This window comes from Sceloporus undulatus, chromosome 1 (genome assembly GCF_019175285.1).
Source record: "Sceloporus undulatus isolate JIND9_A2432 ecotype Alabama chromosome 1, SceUnd_v1.1, whole genome shotgun sequence".
NCBI lineage: Eukaryota > Metazoa > Chordata > Lepidosauria > Squamata > Phrynosomatidae > Sceloporus > Sceloporus undulatus.
Genome location: NC_056522.1, coordinates 2,610,485 through 2,612,487, shown reverse-complemented (window position 1 = coordinate 2,612,487; position 2,003 = coordinate 2,610,485). Strand labels below are relative to the sequence as shown.

The 2,003-nt window shown below is 43.9% G+C and overlaps 1 protein-coding gene across 1 annotated transcript in view; it reads right to left on the bottom strand.

Moving 5' to 3' along the window:
• Positions 1-1,242: 1,242 nt before the first annotated feature.
• The window catches only part of LOC121919802 (otoferlin-like), a 243,689-nt gene continuing 242,928 nt past the window's right edge, over positions 1,243-2,003 (bottom strand). Inside the window, exon 5 of the mRNA XM_042446726.1 lies at positions 1,243-1,431. Coding sequence (XP_042302660.1) covers positions 1,243-1,431 — 189 coding nt within the window. The remainder of the gene's footprint in view (positions 1,432-2,003) is intronic.

Below are 2,003 nucleotides of genomic sequence, written 5' to 3'. Positions count from 1 at the left end.
AGGGGAACCTATCCCGGGATTTTCTTGACAAGTTTCTTCAGAGGGGGCTTTGCCATGGCCATCCCTTGAAGCTGAGAGAGTGTGACATGCCCAAGATCACCCAGGACTTTATCACATGGGAAAATTGGAAGGTTAACCAAAGGTTAATCCGGGGCCATCCAAGGTATTTCAAGTAATTTCACAAAAGGTTTTCAAACGACATGACACACAAACAGAAGGCAATCCAAATGCAATCATGAGACATCCCAGGAAAAGATGAATTCAGAAAAATGTCAAATTTATAAATCCTTTCCCATTGTGAATTTGCAATCAATTGCATTTGTGTTAGTATGAAATGCATCTCCAGTTTGGCCATGGGTTGGGATCCTGTCCTTCCTGCGCATGTGTAAACATGCTAATTCGAAATCAAGAAACCGATGGGTGATGTGATTAATTCATTCGCATTTGCACTACTTTCTCTTTCAGATGGATGCTGTGTTTGTCTTAGCCTCCCAGAGTCCCAGTCCAACCACTCTCCCATGTTATCTCCAATATGGTGACCATATCCTAGAGTTTCCCAGAAGCAAGTGCCATGATATATGTCTGCAAATGGCACTTTGAAATCCACCTGTCTGCTTTGGAGTAGCCCTGCCCACTTTGGAGCGTGACCAGATGTCCTTCTTTTCCAGGACATGTCCTACATTTCCACCTTCTGTCCAGGAGGAATTCCAAAATGTCCTCCATTTTGAGCATGGCTGGGAAGCACATTGAGTAGCACCAGGTTTGCTCTTCCCCTTTGAGAAATGCATCTACTTAGCAGTAGACTTCTTCCTTTTCCTGTACTCCTTGCAAATAGAGGGGCAGGATGGATCCTTCTAAAGTTCTTTTTTCCTAGACAAATGTGCCCTGAGCTCTGGGTGCGAGTCTTGTCTGCTGTTGCTCCTAGGAAAGAAGAACTTTAGAAGGATCCATTCTATCCCTCTATTTGCAAAGAGGACAGGAAAAGGAAGAAGTCTGGTCACCCTGAATGGAGGACATTTTGGAATCCCTCCTGGACAGAAGGCTGAAATGTAGAACATGTCAAGGAAAAGGAGGACATCTGGTCACCCTGAATGGAGGACATTTTGGAGTCCCTCGTGGACAGAAGGTTGAAATGTAGACCATGTCCTCAAAAAAGAGGTTGTCTTTTCATCCTGGCCAAGTATAAAGATGCCCAGCAGAGGCCCATTGTGCCCATTTCCATCAACACATGCCCTGCAACTGTTACCTCCGGAGGGCCCGCTCCGCAGCGCTGGCCTTGCTGGGCGACTGTCGGTGGCTGGGGAGCAAGGCATCCATCTCATAGGGGTCTCCCTCCGAGCGTGGATTGGGGCTCTCCAAAAACTCTTCGTCGTTCCAAGCGCCAACGGTGCCATCCATGGCTTGGTATCGGATCTCAATGGAGACACTGGTCTGAAAAAGCAAGGGATAAACCATTCACTGTCAACATATTAATTTCAGAGAATCAAAATGTTCATCTACACCGCAGATATAATGCATTTTGACATCACTTTGAACTGCTATGGCACCATTTTACAGAATCCTAGGATTTTGAGGTTTGAGGAGGTGCCAGGAGTTTTTAGGTAAGGTCAAAGACCTTGTAAAACTACAAACCCTAGTTATGAAGCTGCAACATTTAAAGTGGTGTCAGATGGCCACAACAACAACAAAAACAAAGGGAAGGTAAAATACAGTTTTGGGGAAGGAAGTCAATGTATCTCTTTTTTTCTTTGTTTGTTTGTAAAGTTACTTTGTTAATTTTTTTAATTGATTGATTCGTATATTTTATATAAGTGGAATAATTTGTGCACTAATACAAAGAAAGATCCTTTCCAGGTGTGTCGACTCAGAACAGGAATGTGAGCATAGCTGACAACAGACCCTTATCGCCAAAAGAGGCTCAGGCTCTTGGAGAGTGTCTTTGAAGTTCTCACTAAAACTGTTAGAATCCTGTTAGTATTCTACCAGATAGTGTTTGTAGTGTA